Here is a 20,582-nt window from a genome sequence, read left to right on the forward strand (position 1 = left end):
GAAACGAGCGAGTGCCTCGAGTGATACAACATATCCTCGATGACTTTCAATCAGTGTTTGCAGAACCGACCAATGTACTTGAGCACAGAGAATGGGATCATGCCATCCCCCTCATTGCAGGTGCAAACCCCATCAACATGCGTCCGTACAGATACACACTGGAGCAAAAAGATGAAATAGAAGCACAAGTCAGAGAGATGCTTCGCCTTGGACTTATTGTACCCAGCAACAATGCCTTTTCCTCGCCGGTGTTGCTGGTCAAAAAGAAAGATCAGACGTGGAGGTTTTGTGTGGATTTCCGGCATTTGAATGCCATCACAGTCAAAAGTACTTACCCAATATCAATCATCGATGAGCTATTGGATGAGATTGCTGGATCCAAATGGTTTTCAAAGCTGGATCTACATGCAGGGTATCACCAGATCAGGCTGCGTCCAGAAGATGAACATAAAACAACCTTCAAAACTCATTTGGGCCACTATCAATTTCGGGTGATGCCATATGGACTGGCCTATGCGCCAGGCACATTCCAAGGGGGCATGCATATTGTACTCGCTCCCGTGCTGCGCCATGGCGTGCTCGTCTTCATGGATGACATCCTTGTTCACACAGAAGGATTGGAGGCTCACAAAAAGTTGTTGCGACAAGTTCTCGAGCTCCTACATCATCATGGGCTCAAAGCCAAAATGTTCAAATGCACCTTTGCGTAGCAAAAGATCAGTTACTTGGGGCATATCATCAGTGATCAGGCAGTGGCCATGGACAACACCAAAGTCCTGGATGTGCAGCAGTGGCCTATTCCAACCAATACAAAAGAACTCAGGGGTTTCTTGGGTCTAGCTGGGTACTACAGGAAGTTCGTTCGGTTCTTTGGCGTTATCAGCAAGCCGCTCGCCAACCTGCTTAGGAAAAATACCATGTTCGTGTGGACACGATCTGCCAACGAAGCTTTCGTCGCTCTCAAAAAAGCACTGATTGAAGCTCCTGTGCTGGCGCTGCCCAACTTTCAGCATCAGTTCGTTGTGGAGACGGATGCAAGTGCCACGGGTATAGGGGCAGTTCTTATGCAGAATAACCATCCGGTGGCTTACTTGAGCAAAGCTCTAGCCCCTCGCAATCTTGGGCTGTCAGCCTATGAAAAAGAGTGCCTGGCTCTTCTCTTGACAGTGGATCACTGGCGCCCCTACCTCCAGCATGCAGAGTTTGTGGTTCGGACGGACCAATAGAGCTTGCTCAACCTGACGGATCAGAGGCTCAACACGCCAATACATCAGCGAGCATTTACCAAACTAGTCGGGCTGCAGTTCACTATTCAGTATAAGGCGGGGCTAATCAACAGAGCTGCGGATGCGCTTTCTCGTCGCGCACCCGGACAGGAAACAGAAATGGCAGCGATCTCGGTGCGCAAGCCTACGTGGCTGGAAGCAATCAAACAAAGCTATCGGCAAGATACCGCAGCTACTCAGCGCATGACAAAGTTGGCGCTGGCTCCGGACAGTGACCCAGGATTTTCCTTGCAAGACGGTATCCTGAAGTTTCACGGGCGCGTGTGGATTTGGAAAGACCCTGACATACAACAGAACCTGATCAGAGCGTTGCACTCCAGCGCGGCAGGCGGGCACTCGGGATTTCATGCTACTTACAACCGGGTCAAGCGCCTTTTCTCGTGGCATGGGATGAGTGGCGGATCCAGGATTTGAAGCTACCCGGGGCGGACTTATAAAGGAAACGAAAAATCAAACCACGATGCAATCAAAGAAGAAATAAAGAAAATTAATAGGTCAAGTAGTATGATTCAAGCAGGACGATCGACATAATTAATTGTTCGAATTAGTTTCACTCTAAGAACTAGGAGAAAAATATACGACACACCACAAAATTTATATAAATTCTTACTTGACTTCCACTTTATCCCCAAATCTCTAGTCTTCAAGTCTAATTGGTAAACATGTAAAAAGTATTAATATTAAGGTAAATATTATAGCATAATCTTGAATTTATTTTTGGACGCCCTAGGCAGGTTCAATGTATGCTTGATTAAACAATTTGAGGAACATTAGCTTGCAAATTGTTCGTATCAGTTTCTTAAATTAATAATTCAGGAATATTAGCTTGTAATTGTCAGACTCTTGGAAGGTTATCTGTAATTCTGACCTTAGAATTTTTTTGAGGGGATTTGCGCTTAGATGGGTGGCTGGACCTCCGCGCGAGAGTGCCCCTGCTGCCGTCCTTCGTCCTTCGCCTGCTGCTCCTCCTCTCAACACTGTTGCTGCTCCTCTTCTTCTTTTCTTTCCTTTCTGCTCCATGCCTGCCCATCTTGCCCCCCTACTGATCAATGAATTTGGCAGTCAACTGCCAACATTCAAAAAAAAAAACTGCTGCTCCTCCCTCTTCCCACGTCCTTGCTGCTGCACTGCTTGCGCCCGACCTCTGCTCCTCCCCCTCGTCTCTTCTGCTGCTGCTCTTCCCTGCTGCCCTTCTCTCAATCCCACGCTGCTGCTCCTTCTTCTCCTCATCAGCCGATCCCCTTTTCCCCATCCTCTCCCTCTCTACTCCTATCCCTAGATCGAGGTCCATAACACTCCTCTCCCTGCGCTCCGCGATACCTCCCGCCGTTCCCCTCTCCAAACCCTCACCCACGCCCACCAGAAGATTCCCCCAACAACAATGGCGGAAAACGACTACGAGCGCCTTCGCCAGGCCAACATCCGGCGCAACCAGGAAAAGCTTGCCCTCCTCCGCCGCAAGGCCGACGAGCTCTCCGCCCTTGCTAAACCTAAGCGAAAGCGACCGTATCAGGTCAGGCCCAAGGCCCCGACCGGCCCCGTCCGCTCCTCCGGCCGCGCCCGCGGCATCGCTCCCGACAACCTGCCCCCGGATCTCAGCCTCTCACCCTCGCTCGCCTCCTCCATCCTCGGGGGCGGGGCTGGGGCTGGGGCTAAGGTTCGTTCGGCGGACGACTTCGATGCTGGGAGGGACATGGTGCTGATGCGCGCGCACGTGAGAAACGTGGTGCCCTGTAGCATAGAGTCGATGCGGGTCCTCCCGCTCGCCGACCGGACCGTGGTGGCGGCGGGAGACAAAAGGGGGAATATCGGGTACTGGGACGTCGACGGTGTCTCGGAGGATGCCGACGGTGTGGATGGGGTCGTCTTCAGTTATTGGCCACACAAGTGCCCTGTGTCAGCAATCGTGGCGCACCAGGCGGCACCACACAAGGTGACCTTCTTCCTTCCGCTCTTTTTTCATTTTCTTGGGACTCCTCGTTAGAGTCATCCAATAGGTGCATCTGCTAATCATGATCAAGGTAGCTAAATTAGGTTGGATTTATCCCATTTCCAGTGCACAAATAGTTATTTGGATGTTGTATATCTCATTGAATATTCTCTATCAATTGTAATTCTATTTTGTGGTGTATTTCATTTACTTGGCTACAGGTTTACAGCTCTAGCCATCAGGGTGAAATTTGTCTTATGGACTTTGAGAAGGAGAAGTACAGTATGGTCCATTTATGGGAGCGGCCTGTTTATTCACTTTGTCAAGCACAAAATAGTGCCCGATGCCTATATTTTGGTGATGAAAAGGGTGGCTTGACACTTTTCGATGAGCGCGAGGGTAAGGTGTTAACTACATGGGATGTGCATGAGGAGAAAATCAACTCAATAGATTTTCATCCGGAGAAGCCACATATGCTTGCTACCAGTTCAACGGATCAAACAGCCTGTATATGGGATGTGAGAAATATAAAAAGTAAGGAGCCAGATAGCCTGAAAGTTTTCAAACTTCACAAATCTGCTCAGTCAGCTTATTTCTCACCTAGTGGCCGCATGTTAGCAGTAACAAGGTACTTTATTTCTGACCATTTTCCTACCCTTCAACTTGTTTAGAAGGTTCCCTGTTATGACCGGTTTAGCTTATAACCGGAGGAGGCCCACCGGGCAGTAGTTAAGGGCTTGACCCACAAGTTATCTTAGGTTAATTCTTATGCAAGTTATCTAGGTTATAAATATAGGTTGTAAGACTCTTTTTGGAATCAAGCAATAAAGATATTTCTATCCTATTGCCCGGCTTCGGAGGAGCCGGAACCCTAGCCGCGCCAGCCCTAGTCGCCGCCGCCGCCCTCCTCCCTCGCGACGGCGCCCAAGCGCCGGAGCCTCCGTCTTCGCCCCCAACCTCCGTTGTTCTGCCCCTACAACCTGAGGAGCCGATCCGGTAGGAACCCTAGTCCTACCAATTTGGTATCAGGTACCCGGGTTTCGACCATGTCTTCACCGCCACCACCACCGCCGCCGCTGCCCGCCAGCTCCCCCACCGCCGCCGTCGCTTCATCGCCGGGCGTCACGGTCTCGCTATCGGCGGGCGCCACGGCCTCGCTGTCGGCGCCGATCTCCCCTGCACCCAGCACCACGCCGGGCCAAGGCCAGCCGCCACCTCTCGTCCTCCACTCGCCGCCATCGCCTCCCCCCGTGCCGCAGCAGTTTACACCGGAGGCCATGGCCGGCGTGCTCAACGACCTGGTCGTCGCTGTCCAGGGCATCCGCCTCTACTTGGCTGGCCCGTACGGGCTGCCCCCGCAGCTCCATCCGGCCATCACCGGGGGCTATCCGGCGCTTCCCTCACCGGCGGCTTCGACGCCGCCGTGGCCACAGTGGCCGCCGCCGACACTTGCGGCGCCCCCCGCGCCACCAGCCGCCGCCCAGGGCCCGCAGTGGCCGACCTGGTCCGCGCCGTCCGCACCATCCCCCGCTGCGCCGTTCCCCCCAGCTGCAACCGTGCAGGTGCCACCACCACCCCCGCCCAGCCCTAGCTTGGGCCGGTCCTCGCCGAGCGGACTCCCGATCCAGGAGGTCCGCTTCCCACCGTCACCATCTCCGCTTCCAGGCTGGCTCCACGGGACGTCCCCTCCGCCGGCTTACACGGAGGCCTGGCCGCCGTCGGATTCCCAGTTGCAGCCCGAGGCGTCGGGCGCCACAGGGCACTACGCTGGCCTCCCCACCATGGACCGAGCGCCGTCATCAGCCCTCCGCATCGCCGAGGCAGTGGGCCAGGGCACGCCACACCAGCAGCCACCCCGGTTCGCGAAGATCGACTTCGCCACCTACGACGGCTCCGACGACCCGCTTAACTGGCTCAACCAGTGTGACCAGTTCTTCCGTGGGCAGCGCACGCCCGCGTCGGAGCGCACTTGGCTGGCGTCCTGTCATCTTCGCGGGGCAGCCCAGACATGGTACTACGCCCTCGAGCAGGACGAGGGCGGCATGCCCCCATGGGAGCGCTTCCGCGAGCTGTGCCTTCTTCGCTTCGGACCGCCATTACGCGGGAGCCGACTGGCCGAGTTGGGCCGCCTGCCCTTCACCTCCACGGTGCAGGATTTCGCCGACCGCTTCCAGGCCCTGGCGTGCCACGCGCCGGGTGTGACGGCGCTACAGCGGGCTGAACTCTTCGTCGGCGGCCTTCCCGACCACATCCGCGTGGACGTTGAGATGAAGGGGCCCCAAGACCTTCAGACGGCCATGTACTACGCTCGGGCTTTCGAGCAGCGCGCCCAGGCCGTGACGCGGCCATCCGCGCCTCGTGGGGGCCGCCAAACCTCCCGGCCGCCACCGACGACACCCGCGTCATCCACTACAGCACCGGCGGCCAACCCGGGCACGACGCGCCCGTTCAGGCGCCTTACTCAGGCGGAGCAGCTCGAGCGCCGACGCTTGGGACTGTGCTTCAACTGTGATGCGCCCTATGCCCCGGGCCATGTCTGCCCACGCCTCTTCTACTTGGAGACGACGGACGAGCCCGAGGATGACACACCGGAGGATGGCCTCGGCGCCCCAGCCGTCGCAGAGCCCGCGCCGGCACCCGCGCCCGCTCTGGCCACTGCCCTCGTTGTCTCGCTTCACGCGCTGGTCGGCATCCGTGATGAGCGGACGATGCTCTTACCGGTCACGATCCAGGGCGAGCGCCTGGTGGCCCTCCTGGACACAGGCTCTACACATAACTTCCTGCTAGAGGCCACCATGCGACGCCTCGCGTTACAGCCGACAGGCGGGGAGCAGCTGCGGGTCACTGTCGCTAATGGCGACCGTCTACGCTGCCATGGGCTTACCCGCGACGTGCCCATCATGATCGGCGACGAGCACTTCACCATCACCTGCGCCGGCATTGATTTGGGCTGTTTCGACTTCATCCTCGGCGTCGACTTCTTGTGGACTCTCGGTCCCATTCTTTGGGACTTCGACGCCCTGACGATGACCTTCTGGCGTCTCGGCCGCCGCGTCCGCTGGGAGGGCATTGGAGGCACCCCGGCGACGCCCCCGCTTCAGCTGGCGGCGGCTACCACCGAGGCCGAGCATCCGCTGTTGGACAACCTCCTGCAGCAGCACCGTGATCTCTTTGAGGAGCCGCGGGGCCTTCCGCCAGCCCGGATCTACGACCACCGCATTCACCTCCTTCCGGGATCGGCCCCTGTGGCCGTACGGCCCTACCGGTATCCTCAGCTGCAGAAGGACGAGTTGGAGCGGCAGTGTGCGCTCATGCTTTCCGCGGGCATCATCCGTATCTCCACATCGCCGTTCACGGCGCCGGTCCTCCTTGTTCGCAAGTCGGATGGCACGTGGCGTTTCTGCATCGACTACCACGCCCTTAACGCGCTCACACTGAAGGACAAGTTTCCTATTCCGGTGATCGATGAGCTTCTTGACGAGCTACACGGGGCGTGCTTCTTCACCAAGCTGGATCTCCGGTCGGGGTATCATCAGGTGCGCATGCACCCGGACGACATCGCCAAGACGGCGTTTCGGACTCACCACGGCCACTTTGAGTTCTTGGTGATGCCGTTTGGCCTCTCTAACGCCCCGGCGACCTTTCAGGCCTTGATGAATGATGTCCTCCGACCCTACTTACGGCGGTTTGTGCTCGTTTTCTTTGATGACATTCTTATCTACAGCGCCTCTTGGGCGGAGCACCTCCAGCATGTGGCCATCGTCTTCAACGATCTTTGGGCGCATCATCTTCACCTTAAGCGCTCGAAGTGCTCGTTCGGGATGCCTTCTGTCGCTTACCTCGGCCACCTCATCTCGGCCGAGGGGGTGGCCATGGACGCCGAGAAGGTGGCGGCCGTCGCCGCCTGGCCGACCCCGCAGTCGCCGCGGGCTCTTCGCGGCTTCCTAGGCCTCGCAGGGTACTACCGGAAGTTCATCCGGGAGTTTGGCCTCATCGCGGCCCCGCTCACGCGCCTTCTCCGACGTGACGCCTTCTCTTGGGATGAGGAGGCCACTACAGCGTTCGCGGCCCTCAAGGGGGCCCTCACGACGGGTCCCGTCCTACATTTGCCGGATTTCGACCTCCCGTTCACCGTCGACTGCGACGCCTCCGGCGCGGGGTTCGGTGCGGTCCTTCATCAGGGCGATGGACCCCTCGCCTTCTTCAGCCGGCCCTTTGCCGCACGCCATCTTAAGCTAGCGGCTTATGAGCGCGAGCTCATTGGATTGGTGCAGGCAGTGCGCCATTGGCGGCCCTATCTTTGGGGTCGCTCCTTCCGGATCTGCACGGACCATTACAGCCTCAAATTCATGCTGGATCAGAGGCTCTCGACCGTGCCACAGCACCAGTGGATCAGTAAACTCTTCGGGTTTGACTTCACCGTCGAGTACCGGCCTGGTCGCCTTAACACCGTCGCCGACGCCCTGTCTCGGCGTGACGCCGAGGTGGACGACGGTGCGGCTGAGGGGGCGGCTTTCTGCATCATCACCGGGCCCTCCTTCTCTCTCTACGCCGACATCCGGCGCGCGACCGCAGCCGCGGCCGACTCTCTCCTCCTTCAGCAGCAGTTGGCGGCGGGGGAGCTGGAGGAGCCGTGGCGACTCGCCGACGACCTGCTCCTCCATGGGTGTCGGGTCTTCGTTCCTGCGCACGACGATCTTCGTCATCAGGTGCCGCGTCTCGCCCACTCGGCGGGCCATGAGGGTGTGCAGAAGACACTCCATCGTCTCCGCGCTGACTTCTACATTCCAGGTGATCGTGCCCTGGTCCGTGACTGGGTACGGTCTTGTGTGACGTGCCAGCGCAACAAGACGGAGACTCTACGGCCGGCTGGCTTGCTTCAGCCTTTGGAGGTGCCGTCTCAGGTCTGGGCAGATATCTCCATGGACTTCATCGAGGGCCTTCCCAAGGTGGGCGGCAAATCAGTCATTCTCACTGTGGTCGACCGCTTCTCCAAGTATGCCCACTTCATCGCGCTGGGGCATCCATATACTGCCGCGTCCGTGGCCCGTGCCTTCTTCGAGGGTATCGTTCGTCTTCATGGGTTCCCCTCTTCGATCGTCAGTGATCGGGACCCGGTTGTAACACCCCGGATGTAACTTTCCATATTTGTAACTCCAACTCTTGCCATTTTCGGCTATGTATGATGATATTCCCTTCGTGGTCGGGTTTTGTTTTTCGTTTTACATTTTGTTCATGTCATGCATCTCATATCATGTCATCATGTGCATCTCATTTACATACGTGTTCGTCTCATGCATCCGAGCATTTTCCCCGTTGTCCGTTTTGCAATCCGACACTCCCAGTTGCACCGGCGCATCCCTCTTGTTTTCTTTTCGTGAGCGGGTGTTAAACGTTCTCGGAATGGACCGAGGTTTGCCAAGTGGCCTTGGTACACCACCGGTAGACCACCTGTCAAGTTTCGTTCCATTTGGAGGTCGTTTGATGCTCCAACGGTTAACCGGGTAACCGCAAAGTCCTTTTGTGTGTTGCAGCAAAACCCCTCTCCAGACAGCCCAAAACCCACCTAAGTCACCTCCATGCTCTCGGTCGTTCGATCACGATCGTGTGGGCGAAAACCGCACTCCATTTGGAGTCTTCTACCTCCCTCTACCTATAAAACACCTTCCCCTCCGAAATTCGGGCGAAACCCTAGTCCCCTTCCCCTCTCCGCAGCCGGACACGTCCGCCGCCGGCCGGACGAACAGCGCCGCCGCCCCGCGCCAACCCCAGTGCGACACGTGGCGCGCCGCCGTCCCCGTCGCTGAAGCCCGCCCGGGCCCGTGGCCGGCCCCCGCGGCCCGATCGCCCCTCCCGCGCCTGTCGCCTGCTCGCGCCCGGCGTCGGCGCCGCCGCCCTCCACCGCCATCACCGCCTCGTCGCCGGCCGGCGCCTCGCCGCCCGTCCACCGTGCGCGGCCCCGTGCTCTTCCACCGTGGCCCCGAGCTCCTCCCTCCGGCGAGCTCCGCGCCTCCCCCGAGCGCGCCTCCCCTCCCCCGACCCCCCCCCCCCGAGCTCCTCTCCGCCGGCCGCCGTCCCCTCCTTCCCCAGCTCCGTCCCGATCCAGATCTGGATCCAGTAGGTTGACTTCTCCCCCCCCCCCCCGAAATTTTGCTAAGTCCCGTGTATGTTACATTATATGCTCTCGTTCATCGCATCATATCTCATCGCATACTGCTTCGTTTTGCGTGCATGATATATCGAAATGTTCTTCTCGAGATGCTCTTCATTTTGTTCAATTATGCCATGTTCATTTGAGTTCATCTTGATGCCCAAATCTCTAGTGCAAGAGTGCTATATGATGTTTCCTGCTGTTACTTATCAGAACTTGGTGATTTGTTATTTTTGTTGCTATTGATGTGTGCCTCTTATGAGTAGGAGCTCTACATGTCTTTTGATGTATGTCATGCCATCTTTACAGAGGTGTATGCCATGTATTTTTGTGATCTCTGTGGTGACTAGCACAAGCATGCAAATTAGGTTTCGAGATGTTTCTGATTTCAGGGACTTAGTACTTTCACTAAGTCTGTTTCTGCTGTTATTTTGTTGCCATGTATCCATGTGTCTACAGAGAGATCCATGCTCCTTTTGATTATGTTCAGTAAGGATGTTTTGTAGATATAGTTGTGCTCTATCCATCCATGCCCCGGTTTGTAATTATGGAGTGCCATAGCATGTCTTAATCTTACTCTACTTTTGCTATAAAATGTTTCTGTGTAATGTATTTGCTTTTGCCATGGTTAGCTTCATAAACATGCCATCTTGCTTTAGGTATGCTTGTTTTGTTATGCATTGCTTTGTGGTGAGTGAATCAAGCTCATAAAGATGCCTTCATAATGTTGTTTCTGCCATGATCTGTTTTCTGCTAAGTCTGAAACCTGTTAACGAAACTTGCTATGTTTACATGGTTGCCATCATATCTTCTGGTCTTTTTGGCTCATGGTCAGTAAGGGACTTTTGTTCTATGCATTCAGTAGATTCATGCCATGCCTTGTTTTGCTATGTTAAGTTCCTGTAGCATGTTGTGTGCTTGCTCTGAACATTGCTACCTGATGTTGTTTCTGCCATGTCCAGTAATTTCACTAAGTCTGTGATTCTGATATCTTTTGCACTTTTGTCATGCTTGTTTGAGCCTGTTATGTTGTGATCTAGCCGTAGCTCAGTGTTCATCTTTTTTCAAGTATCTCCTGTAGATTACTGTCATATGTTTTGTTGCCTTGTTGGGGTGCTGTAGCATAACTACTTGATGTATTCTAAGTGCTATCATGTTGTTAATCGCAGAATCGTGTCATTCTTGTTTTGCTTGCCATTTGCAAGCCGTGCATCCGTTTACGGTGATCTTTATATCGATTTCGACCGAAATCATCTCATCTTTTCAGTGGCATACTTGGTTTGCCAAGTTACTGCCTTGTTCATTCTTTTTCTTCCGGAGCACGCATATGCATCGCATATCATATCTCGCATATCTTGCATGTTTTGCATCATGGTGCTTGTGCATTTCCCGTGATTGATTGTGGTTCTATTGCTTGTGTTCTTGCTGTGGGTAGAGCCGAGAGACGAGTTCGCGAACGAGGAACCTGTTGAGTACGCTTACGAGGATCAAGCTTTTGACAACTCTGAGAACCTTGCAGGCAAGATGACCATACCCTCGAAATCACTTCTATCTTTGCTTTGCTAGTTGTTCGTTCTATTGCTATGCTGCGCTACCTACCACTTACTATATCATGCCTCCCATATTGCCATGCCAAGACTCTAACCATCTTTACCTAGCAAACCGTTGTTTGGCTAAGTTATCGTTTTTGCTCAGCCCTTCTTATAGCGTTGCTAGTTGCAGGTGAAGTTGAAGTTGGTTCCATGTTGGAACATGGATATTTTTGAAATATCACAATATCTCTTATTTAATTAATGCATCTATATATTTTGGTAAATGGTGGAAGGCTCGGCCTTATGCCCGGTGTTTTGTTCCACTCTTGCCGCCCTAGTTTCCGTCATACCGGTATTATGTTCCTTGAGTTTGCGTCCCTTACGCGGTTGGGTGATTTATGGGACCCCCTTGACAGTTCTCCTTGAATAAAACTCCTCCAGCAAGGCCCAACCTTGGTTTACCATTTGCCACCTAAGCCTTTTTTCCTTGGGTTTTCGCGAGCCCGAGGGTCATCTTTATTTAAACCCCCGGGCCAGTGTTCCTCTGAGTGCTGGTCCAAACTAGAGCACCGTGCGGGACCGTCCCGTGGCAACTTGGGTTACGTTGGTACCTGTACGCTTCGCTTATCCGGTGTGCCCTGAGGACGAGATATGTGCAGCTCCTATCGGGATTTGTCGGCACATTCGGGCGGCTTTGCTGGTCTTGTTTTACCATTGTCGAAATGTCTTGTAAACCGGGATTCCGAGACTGATCGGGTCTTCCTGGGAGAAGGTTTATCCTTCGTTGATCGTGAGAGCTTATAATGGGCTAAGTTGGGACACCCCTGCAGGGTATTATCTTTCGAAAGCCGTGCCCGCGGTTATGAGGCAGTTGGGAATTTGTTAATGTCCGGTTGTAGAGAACTTGTCACTAGACTTAATTAAAATACATCAACCGTGTGTGTAGCCGTGATGGTCTCTTCTCGGCGGAGTCCGAGAAGTGAACACGGTTTGAGTTATGCATGAACGTAAGTAGTTTCAGGATCACTTCTTGATCATTTCTAGCTTCGCGACCTTTGCGTTGCTTCTCTTCTCGCTCTCATTTGCGTATGTTAGCCACCATATATGCTTAGTGCCTGCTGCAGCTCCACCTCATTACACCATCCTTTCCTATAAGCTTAAATAGTCTTGATCTCGCGGGTGTGAGATTGCTGAGTCCTCGTGACTCACAGATTCTACCAAAATAGTTGCAGGTGCCGACGATGCCAGTGCAGATGACGCAACCGAGCTCAAGTGGGAGTTCGACGAGGAACGTGGTCGTTACTATGTTTCTTTTTCTGATGATCAGTAGTGGAGCCCAGTTGGGACGATCGGGGATTTAGCATTTGGGGTTATCTTATTTTCATTTGGTTGACCGCAGTCGGTCTATGTGTGGATTTTGGATGATGTATGATCTATATTATGTATTGTGTGAAGTGGCGACTGTAAGCCAACTCTCGTTATCCCTTTCTTGTTCATTACATGGGATTGTGTGAAGATGACCCTTCTTGCGCCAAAATCACAATGCGGTTATGCCTCTAAGTCGTGCCTTGACAATTGGGAGATATAGCCGCATCGTGGGCGTTACACCGGTGTTCACAGGCCATGTTTGGCGTGACCTCTTCAGGATGGCAGGCGTCAAGCTCCGCCTGAGCACGGCCTTCCACCCGCAGACGGACGGCCAATCCGAGGTGGTTAACAAGGTGATTGCCATGTATTTGCGCTGTGTTACAGGTGATTGCCCTCAGGCTTGGGTGGATTGGCTCGCGTGGGCGGAGTACTGCTACAACACCTCCTATCACTCCGCCCTGCATGCTACACCATTTGAGGTGGTCTACGGTCGGCCGCCTCCGCCTATCTTGCCGGTGGACCCGGCAACAGCGCAGGCGGAGACCGCCGGTGAGCTTATTCGCACCCGTGATGAGATGCTCGCTGAGGTCCGTCAGCGTCTCCTCCCGGCCCAGCAGCTGGCCAAGCATTACTACGACGACAACCATCGCGAGGCGGAGTTCGCGGTGGGTGATTGGGTGTGGCTGCGTCTTCTCCACCACTCTACGCAGTCACTCGACCCGCGCGCGAAGCGCAAGCTCGGCCCTCGCTACGCCGGGCCCTTCGCCGTCTTGGAGCGCATTGGACAGGTGGCCTATCGCCTTCAGCTTCCGGCCGGTGCTCGCATCCACGACGTTTTTCATGTGGGGCTGCTCAAGCCTTTTCGTGGAGAGCCACCTGCCGCTCCACCCGCGCTTCCTCCAACCGCCGACGGACGTCTTCTTCCGGAGCCAGAGGTGTTGCGGGTGCAGCTCCGTCGCGGGGTGTGGTTCGTTCTGATCCAGTGGGCGGGCCTTCCAGAGGAGGAGGCTACTTAGGAGCAGCGTGACGACTTCAGCCAACACTATCCAGACTTTCAGCTCGAGGACGAGCTGTTTGCGCAGGCGGGGAGAGATGTTATGGCCGGTTTAGCTTATAACCGGAGGAGGCCCGCCGGACAGTAGTTAGGGGCTTGACCCACAACTTATCTTAGGTTAATTCTTATGCAAGTTATCTAGGTTATAAATATAGGCTGTAAGACTCTTTTTGGAATCAAGCAATAAAGATATTTCTATCCTATTGCCCGGCTCCAGAGGAGCCAGAACCCTAGCCGCGCCAGCCCTAGTCGCCGCCGCCCTCCTCCTCCCTCGCGACGGCGTCCAAGCGCCGGAGCCTCCGTCTTCGCCCCCAACCTCCGCTGTTCTGCCCCTACAACCTGAGGAGCCGATCCGGTAGGAACCCTAGTCCTACCATTCCCCTCCCTCTTTGATTTAAGAAACATGTTTCTTGAACCACCATTATGTCATGGCTAGACTCAATAAATGAAAGTTACTGTTAGACTTTTCAGGAGTTGTGCAAATATATCGCTAGACTAGCTAAATACCCGTGCGTTGCTACGGTGACAACAGTAAACTATATAATGCATTAGGAAAATAGTGCCTTGTCCCTCATCGATTATCATGTACGCCTCGGAACCCACTTTATCCGTGCGACATCTCATTCTGTTATGCCTACCATGCAAAATATCAATGTGTTGACCATTCCTTCGATCCTTGCCACTACACACGTTGGTTCTTTCATATACAAATATCTTTATCATGGAATTTGTTCCCACCGTCTTTCCCAGAATTAAGTACATAATTTGTGCGAGAGCCGAGAGGAACATTTGATATATAATCAGCATACCAGATCAATCTATAGAATGTTGCAAAAAAAGTAGGACTTGGGAAGATATCCATCGGATTTGGACTAACCAGGCCATTCAAATATATTTTTTTATTCCTCTTTCCCTTGTGTTCCTATTTGGCTAAGTCCTGGAGTTAATTGCCTTTGTCTAGTCAAAGCAAGTGCAGAAACTTCAAAACCATACTGTGTTGGAGACATTGAAAATGAAAGATGGACAACACGTCAACATCTTACAATCTGACAATGATATATAAGAAACATATACTCAAAGTTGCCGGCATGCTTTGTCATCACTGAAGGGGATTTGAACAACACAGCGAGACTGGTGAATACTGGATGATAAATTATTTATATGCAACAACACAGCGTCAGGTTTCCAGATCATGTAATTTATCCAGCAGGCGTTCATTCAGTTTTCAACATTCGTTGAAAAACTACAGTTCTCCCGCTTGCTCCCTCTCCGGAAATCACCACTTCCCTTTCTCCCTCCCAACCCTGAAGAAGATAAAGCATGACGATGGTACATCTCTGTCCTTCCTCGTCTCTGCCTCGGGCTCGCAGCTGCTTTTGTTACATATGCACTCTTTATCCAACTCCAATGAATTGTAGGTTCTTGTTGCTTCTTAGAAAAAATCGCTACACATGAAGGCCACGCCTTAATATAGATAATTAAACAGGGGACATGTGGTAATCTCAAAGTCCTTGCAACCCACAAACAGCAGTAACGTGAACAAATGTGCAATTAGCTTTCCTCTGGCTTCACATCAGTGAGTACAATACCCGACGCCAAAGTTTTTTTTTGGCAAAGCGTATAGTAAGAAAGCAGGGAACATGTAAAAATAGCACCCACCTGTTGAGCACTCTCACATGTGGACCATCCTGTTGCACCAGCTAAATGCCGGCTGACGAAAACATGGTCGGGCCCCCCTTTGCCGAGCTTCCTCTCGACCGTGTACTCGGGAGATCTTCCTATCTTGTCCTGATAAGATGAAGGAAGTTACCATCAATTTTTGGCTCTCATTCGATACAAGATTGACAGTTTGCCGTATGTGTTTCACTTCAGCTTGGACAGATTCTGTTGTCGTACCAGCAGCCTGCACTGCTCTGCTGCTGAATATGCAAACTCTTTCTCCGTATGGTATTTACTTCAACCACATGCTTCAGATTTCCGTAGAAAAAAAGGCTCCCGAACACATAGGTTTGCATCATAAAACTATAAAGCTATTAGAAGCATTGTAGTGGAGTAATCACGTCCATCAGAATAACAACCATCCTAATTCTGTCAATCTTTTCTAATGATGCATCATCCACATAGTTCTCTTACAATAGAAATAGTATGTCAACACCTACAATTATTAGTCCAGGACCTACATACCATCTAAGAACTAAGAAAATACATCATGTTTTAATTGACACTTTCTGCCGGTAGCATGTTCAGTTGACTCTGCTCAATGTATATATCTGTTAAAGTTTAACTATATCTAGAAAGTAATGTCTACCAAACAAACCTCCGTTTGAAAATTAAAATTGACAAAACAATGTGTAAATTGGGATATTTTTCTGAAAAATAGCGACACTAAAGCTATTGTGCTGCAACAGTAGCAATAAAAGATGACGATGTCTTAATGTGTAAAGAAATCTGATTGATCTCCTTGGCATCCTCCTATAGCTGGAACATGTATTAAAAGTATAAATCTTTATTATCATCATTCAAAAAAATCTCAATTACCTTTGCAAAAAGCGTATCCCTAGGCAGAACTCTGTAGTGAGGCTTTGCCTGTTGTACGGTGCAAATTCTGTTTTCGCACCAGCAGCTTTGAGTCTGCTGCTGAATATGCGAAGTCTTTCTCCGTCCAGTGTTTACTTCAACCACATGCTTCAGAGTTCCGTAGCAAAAACGGCTCCTGAACACATAGGTTTGCATCATATATAGAACTATAAAGCTATTACAAGCATTGTAGTGGAGTACTCACTTCCAGCAAATTAACGTCCACCCTAATTCTTTCATTTTTTTTCTCTAATAATATATCATCCATGTCGTTCTCTTACATTGTACATAGTATGTCAACACCTACAATCATTAATTCGGACCTATATACCATCTAAGGAAATGCAAGCATGTTTGCCTGACTACTTTTCTGCGGGTAGTATGTTCAATTGAACGTGTGTGTTGATTATAAAAAAAAAGTACATATATGCTGAAGTTTGACTGTATTAGAAAATAAAGTCTACAAAGCAAACCTCCGTTGTCTGGAGAGTCTTTTGCTAGATGTGAATGAAACCTACATGCTGTACATGCAAAAATATTACTGAACGAAGTGACTACCGTGAGATTTTTTCAAGGGCCTGGCTCACTTCCACCAAGGTATAGCTGTAAAAATGTACAAAACAAAAGTACAGATAACTTCCACCCTGTAATGATGAATATATTTACCAATGCTAACAAAACTGAACCTGCAAAAAAATTGGAGTGAATTGGGTCATGCCGATAGGCTTAGGGAACGACTACCCTGTCGCATTTCTCCAGAACCTCATCTTGCTCACCATGCTCTCCCCTTCTTCCTTAGTCCTTACACCAATGCCGCTACTTACTTTCCTCCCACTTCTCTATCGCTCTTTCTGCACCACCACTGCCACGCCTCTTTCTTCTCTGCTGTTGGTGGTGGCACAACCATCACCGTCGCTTTTGGAACTCCACTTAATTATTAAGTATACCATGAGTAATGCATTGCCCTTGAGATTGATCATGTTGTTGCATTGACAAAATAATCTGTATTTGGGATATTTAAAAAAAATAGCAGCTGTAAAGATATTTTGGTGCAACAACAGCGATAGAATTCTGATTGATCTCCTTGGCATCCCCATATGAGTTGCCTCCTCCGACCATGATGACACCACGCCGCCGCTAAATTATAAGCTAGCTTTACCCCATGGTGTTCACCTTGTGAGAGTTTCACCATCTTCTAGGCCTGATCGGTGAGGGGATGGTATTCGGCGGTCACCTTTTGGCAATTTATCAGAGGCCTAATAATATTCCAATTGAACCACACACGGATGAAAAATCCCATATATCTGTCCTGATATGAGGGCTGATGGGATCCCTGATGATTACTAACAAGAATGGAATGTTCCAAACGGAAACTGAAGGGATCAAGATTTAACAGAAGATCAAACCTGATAATGTAGCATGCAGCGGCTAGAGACTCCTGACACACGCCTCCGCTGCTGGTCAACCACGGGTCAGCAGCGCCGGTGCGTGCCGACCGAAGGGATGAAGAGACCGACGAGACAACGTACATGTGCAGAGAGAAGCTCCGGCGGAGGATTGGCTTCGCACAGCTGGTTGCCATGGCCTCCTTCCATACGTGACGGTGGAGGGTAAGATGGGATCCGCACCGCCCCCCGCCGCTTCCTCCTTCAATCCATGACGGTAGAGTGGCTCGGACGGTCGTCGCCCGGGGGCTCGGGCTATGGCCAACCTAGAGAGGGAGGGTGCCGCGCGGTCGCGAGGAGAGGAGAGAGCCGGATTGTTCGGGTTTGTGCCAAAGAGATCCGGAGATGAGATGGACAGGTCGGGGAGAAGGTGGAGAACGTGTGGGTTATCTCGGTTTTTTCGCTACCATGGAACGTGGGGTTCTATTTCCTGCGATTTTTTTTCCAGCGAGACGGGGATATCGATCGAGGCGGGGGAGTAGCCCGAGAAGGTCGAACATGACGTTCAATTCTTCTTCAATAGTAGAGATTTTTGATTGGCAGCTCAACATAACTCGATATCATTTTAAATAGTTTTTTTATGCTGTGACTTTTCATCCAATATTCTGGCAACATTGCGTGGGTATTTTCATCTCCATTAGTAGTGCCTAGCTTCAGAATTAAAATATTCTGCACTGTTACTGACATTTGGATGATAAATCTGTTTTTCTGGATTATTTCCTTTCAAATGACGTTATTCTCATTGTATCCAGCTCTAGCTACAGCATTTGTGGTACTGTCCGAGTATTTTGCGTGGATGACTTTGAAAATTCGCATAGTGTGGAGTATAATAACCAGACAGGCATTTGGCCTTCTGCATTCAAGTATGACAGCTCGTCTCACCTATTTCTGTGATCTTAAATGAATACTACTGTATTTGTTAATGTAATTGATCGAACAAGATTCAATGGTTGCAGGGTAATCTGGGGCTGGAACGACACCGACCTATATGACAGTGGCCTCTCGGCTCAGAACAGCTCAGTTCTTAAGAGTGAACACATGACATCCATTCCAAACCGGCTTTCTGCACACCCATATAAAGTTGGCTATCTTGCCTGTTCAAGCTGCACTAGCAAGGTGTACCTTTGGACCAGAGCTTAAATCAAAAAGATTTCTAGTAGCTGACTTGTGAACTGTTCCTGGCTTTGTTATTACCAAGTCATGCTTGGAAGATTATCTGTATTTTTGGTAGTTGTAACACCTAATCTTCCTTGACATCCTGCCCAAGAAATGTATAACATTTGTACTAAGTATTATTCTACCATTTGATATTTAAGATGGTGGACCTGCTGAGTGTTGTGCTACGAGGAATAGAATCTCGTGATGCTGATATAAAACCATATTCAGTGTTGTCACTGTACATGTTAGTATCATTGCACATGCAAATACAAGTATTGCTGATCTCCTACTATGGCAATGCTATAACTGATCTGGTGTGGTATCATGATCAGAGTATTGCTGATTACTTGCAATTTAGTGCAAGTGAACCTGCTAACTCGTACGTCGTGAACCTGATTGCCCCAAGAAGCCATTGGCATGTCACCGACTGCTCCTCTGTTCAAGATTGTCTTCTACTTTATTGTACGGACAAGCTGATTGATTTTAATAGATTTGTTAATTATTCCTTGATTGTTTGACAGTAATCTATAGTTACTTAGTCAGTATTTGGTTCTACCTTACTTTGGAATTATATATAGTTTTTGGTAGCAATTAAATATATTCTTAGAACCAGGAATTAAGTACAGTTGATACTCCGACGCGGAGTTTCGGCTCCCGAACTCATCTGCACCTGTGCTCAGAAAAAAATCAAAACAAATACTAGAAAAATTCAAAAAATTCTAATTTTTTTGGGTGGTAGATAATTTGATGTGTGAGGACCGCTCCAAATTTCAACTCGTTTGAGCATCTGAGCAACTCTAGGTAAAAAAGACAAATTCGGGGTCTGTAAAAATGTTTACTGTTCATGTACTGTTCTGACCCGATTTGTCTTTTTAACCGAGAGCTACTCAGATGTCCAAATAGGTTGAAATTTGGAGCGGACCTCACGCAGTAAATTATCTATCACACAGAAAAAAATTGGATTTTTTGAATTTTTCTAGTATTTATTTGATTTTTTCTGAGCGGGAGCAGATGAGCGGACCCGATTTTCTTTTCTAGTATCGTTGCTTCAAAGGCGATGTTCGTTTATTGGAGGGACAAGATCGCTGCTCCCTAGACCCTAGGCGTTTACCAAGCTCCATCCACCTTTGTGGATCTGGGAGCCAAAGTATCCTCTTCGGGCCAGAGGGGCCTTCAGTGTAACGACCCGGCCCAAAATTGGCTAAGTCTTTGTGTGTCTGTACCATCTCAAGATTATGCTGACACATACAATACATTGATAAAAAATTTAAAGTTCAATCACACCTGATTTATTACACGATTCTCATATAGAGTCTTTATTACAATAGGATAAATTCGGCCAAAGGCCAACTTAAGAGAAAAACTAAATGCTGCGGAAGCGTAGACGATAAGCGAGCCCATCCGACTCCATAGGGCAATCACTGAGCGTAGACCGTAGCCTCACTCCTAGTCAGAAAACTCCTCTACAACATGAGACGTTGCAGCCGTGTAGGTCAGCATTTTGAATATGCCGGCAAGTCATAGAGAAAGACAATAATAACAATGCTACTACTATAAGCAATTTGGCTGTGGGGCTCTAAGTTTAAATTTTTGCGAAAAGCCAATTTTTTCCTACAACAAAAAGGACTTGCTTGCATTTACTACAAAATATTGGACTACAAAATATTGGTTGTTATTGAGATGGTTCCGCCAACCAATGTCTCATACCCGAAATTATTAATAACCCATCAATTAATTAATTGTGTTCGGTGTTGAGATTTCCGAAATACTCCAATTCCAGAGGCTCAGTTGTCCGTAACCGGGGACACGGCTAATCGATTAGGTTTCTACTCTGCAGAGTCTTGTGCACTTCGGTCGCCTGCTATCCTCGCTCTCTCTCCCTCACCGCCAGGTGGACCCCGCCGCGTCTTCAACCCCTCATCCATGTCAACCACTCCAGAACACGCCTGGACGCCGCCGCGGTTCCGATCCTTGCGGGATAGCACTCCGAGACTTGCCTCTCGTCCAAGAAGTTGCCCTATAAAAAGCCCTGCCTCTCCTCCCTCGACCCCCTTAAACCCCGACTCCAAAACCCTACCCAC

General features: G+C 50.7%; 1 protein-coding gene across 4 annotated transcripts; it reads left to right on the plus strand.

Moving 5' to 3' along the window:
• Positions 1-2,230: 2,230 nt before the first annotated feature.
• On the plus strand, positions 2,231-18,807 carry LOC123078853 (DNA damage-binding protein cmr1). 4 transcript variants are annotated; one of them, XR_006437744.1, is made up of 5 exons: positions 2,231-3,219; positions 3,438-3,844; positions 10,803-10,886; positions 18,096-18,206; positions 18,300-18,384. XR_006437744.1 is itself a non-coding variant. In XM_044501494.1 (5 exons), exons 1-5 carry the CDS (start codon positions 2,668-2,670, stop codon positions 18,302-18,304), a joined length of 1,065 nt encoding a protein of 354 aa, XP_044357429.1. In that variant the 5' UTR covers positions 2,231-2,667; the 3' UTR covers positions 18,305-18,653. The 4 variants fall into 4 exon arrangements, 3 of the variants coding, with proteins under 3 accessions (XP_044357429.1, XP_044357430.1, XP_044357428.1); XM_044501494.1 differs by having other exon boundaries at positions 3,438-3,750; positions 18,300-18,653; XM_044501495.1 differs by lacking the exon at positions 10,803-10,886 and having other exon boundaries at positions 2,232-3,219; positions 3,438-3,750; positions 18,300-18,653.
• The last annotated feature ends 1,775 nt before the right edge of the window (positions 18,808-20,582 follow it).

This window comes from Triticum aestivum, chromosome 3D (genome assembly GCF_018294505.1).
Source record: "Triticum aestivum cultivar Chinese Spring chromosome 3D, IWGSC CS RefSeq v2.1, whole genome shotgun sequence".
Taxonomy (NCBI): domain Eukaryota; kingdom Viridiplantae; phylum Streptophyta; class Magnoliopsida; order Poales; family Poaceae; genus Triticum; species Triticum aestivum.